This window comes from Otolemur garnettii, unplaced genomic scaffold (genome assembly GCF_000181295.1).
Source record: "Otolemur garnettii isolate 467f Iridium unplaced genomic scaffold, OtoGar3 scaffold00100, whole genome shotgun sequence".
Lineage (NCBI taxonomy): Eukaryota > Metazoa > Chordata > Mammalia > Primates > Galagidae > Otolemur > Otolemur garnettii.
The window spans coordinates 5308791-5311384 of NW_003852495.1; the positions used below are offsets into that span (position 1 = coordinate 5308791).

The 2594-nt window shown below is 54.9% G+C and overlaps 1 protein-coding gene across 1 annotated transcript; it reads left to right on the top strand.

Moving 5' to 3' along the window:
- The first annotated feature begins 441 nt into the window (after positions 1 to 441).
- Positions 442 to 1425, top strand: LOC105887608 (free fatty acid receptor 2-like). Its single transcript, XM_012809080.1, has one exon. It carries the CDS (start codon positions 442 to 444, stop codon positions 1423 to 1425), a length of 984 nt encoding a protein of 327 aa, XP_012664534.1.
- Positions 1426 to 2594: the final 1169 nt, after the last annotated feature.

The following is a 2594-nucleotide window of genomic DNA, read 5'->3' on the forward strand; positions in this document are numbered from 1 at the left end:
CTGTGAAGATCAGGTCAACGTGAGGAGGTTCTACCGTGTGTGCTGGTCCCCCCTCTAGCTGCCAGGGACACAGCGGTGAACAAGACTGTACATAGGGTTACTGCCCTCTTCAAGTGGTCTTTCTAGTGGGGACTAGAACACCTCAGACCTTTCCTGTGGGAGCTTCTTAGACATCAAAAGCTCTTTAGGCCGCCTCCCCGCCTCCCAGTCTCCCCAGCCCTGTCTCTCTTAGGGAAGAGATAGAGGAGAGTGCTAAAGACGCGGTGTGGTGGAGAAGCACGGTGGCCTCTGTCTCCCAACACGCAGGGAGCAAACTGCACCCAGTCGTAAGGACTGGGCGAGGCAGGGAGCGCCCTCCACACGCTGAGGATGGGTTCAGCTCGGAGACTGGGAAACCCAGGTTGGAGAGCATTCTGACCCTGTTTTCTCTTTTCAGGAAGGATGGCCCCAAATTCCCGAAACACAGGGATTCTCTTGGTTTACATCCTCTCTTTTCTCATTGGTCTCCCAGCCAACCTCCTGGCCCTGCGGGCCTTTGTGGGGCGCGTCCGCCAGCCCCAACCCGCGCCCGTGCACGTTCTGCTGCTCAGCCTGACGCTGGCGGACCTCCTCCTGCTGCTGCAGCTGCCCTTCAAGATGATCGAGGCCGCCCACGACTTCTCCTGGCCCCTGGGGGACGTCCTGTGTGCACTGACCGGCTTCGGCTTCTACAGCGGCATCTACTGCAGCACGTGTCTCCTGGCCGGCATCAGCGTGGAGCGCTACCGCAGCGTGGCTTTCCCTGCGCAGTACCGCCTCTCTCGCCGGCCTCTGTACGGCGTGATCGCGGCCCTGGTCTCCGGTATCTTGTCCTTCGGACACTGTAGCATTGTCATCATCGTCCAGTACTTACCAGTCAACAGGACGACGGCAGGAGGTGGCGAAGGGCTCTCTACCTGCTACGAGGACTTCACCCACGCGCAGCTGGACGTGCTGCTGCCCGTGCGGCTGGAGCTGTGCCTGGTGCTCTTCCTCATCCCCATGGCCGTCACCACCTTCTGCTACTGGCGCTTCGTGCGGATCATGCTCTCCCAGCCAAACGTGCGGGCCCAGAAGCGCTGGAGGGCCGTGGGGCTGGCTGCTGTGACCCTCTTCAACTTCCTGGTCTGTTTCGCGCCCTACAACGTGTCTCACCTAGTGGGCTTCTTCCAGGGGAGGAGTCAGAATTGGCGAGCGTGCGCCGTGTTGCTCAGCGCCCTCAACGCTTGCATTGACCCCTTGATTTTCTATTTCTCCTCCTCCGCTGTGCGCAGAACCTTTGGCAGAGGGCTGCAGAGACTGCAGGCCTGGGGGGCCTCCCTGTCAGGGTGGTGGAGGAGGAAAAGGGCTGCAGAGAGAGAGAAAGGGAACTCGGGTATGGCCAATGTCAGCTTCACAGAAGAGTAGGGGTGCCAGCCTAGGGAGACCCTTTGGGGGAGGAGGGCGCAAACGGAGGAACGATGAAACAGAACTGGATGAGTTCTCCTGTGCCCAGCCTAAGACGAGGAGCAGGCAGTTCAGCAACTGAGGGTTTTCGTTTTGTTCCTTAGGGTTTATATGTTTTCTTTTCTTAAAATTGGTTACATATTGATATATATTTTCAACATTAAATCTAAGGCCCCTTCTTGAGTCCGTAAACGCTGTTTAGTAGTCCTTTGTGTTTTTTCCAAATGTCCATAAATACCAGGCAGTACAAGTCATTCTGTAATTAGCTATTTTCCACCCCAAATCATCTTCCATATCTACCCCTCACTGAAACTCAGAGCTCATTCGTTTCTTTTGCTGGCTGTATCATTGCATCGTATTAATAAGCTAAGATTTATTTTCTCCATTTTACTATCAATAGACGTTTAGAAAATTTCCCATCTTTCACCAGCATGTTGGCTTCAGTGATGGTTGGCACTGCCTTGTACAGGTCTCTCTGTACACGTGTGGGAGAGTTCCTCTACTAGGTGGTAGGACGAGCATCTTCAGTTTCAGCAGAAGCTGCCAAGGTGTCCTCCAAAGTGGTGGCCTAAATCCAGCTCTTTCTTCAGAAGGGCTCACCAACGTAGAAACTCTCTGCCTTCCCACCAGGTCTTCTCCCACCCCAACCCTGCAGCCCCCCTAGGTAGTGAGAGCTGGGCAGCATGCTGCGGGTGTGCCACCTGCCAACGGAAAAGGGAGCTCAAACAAGGCCTGAGATCCTCCAGGGGACCCAGTGGATTGGCACTTGTGCCGGATACACACATGGGCCTTGGTGGGGCAGAGTGGGGCAGACAACTGCTCTAGGACTCCAGGGAGACAGGGGTGGTCCTCCCCACGCCCTGTCTTTCTTAAGTAAATCCAGATTGTTGAGAACATTCAAGAAAAGTATAAAGGTAAAATGATGCAATTAAATTCAGCAGAGGAGGATTTCTCCCCCAGTCCCACCATTTATATAGGGAGTGTGTGTGTGCTGGAGAGAAATGGTGAAAGGAAGTCTAGAAATCTTAGTCCTGGAGGAGAGCGCAGATTAAAGGAGTGAAGGAGGAAACAAGATGCTGCGGTCCTGAGGGCGGCTCTGGGGTGGTGGACAAGCATGCCAGTCGGGGAGG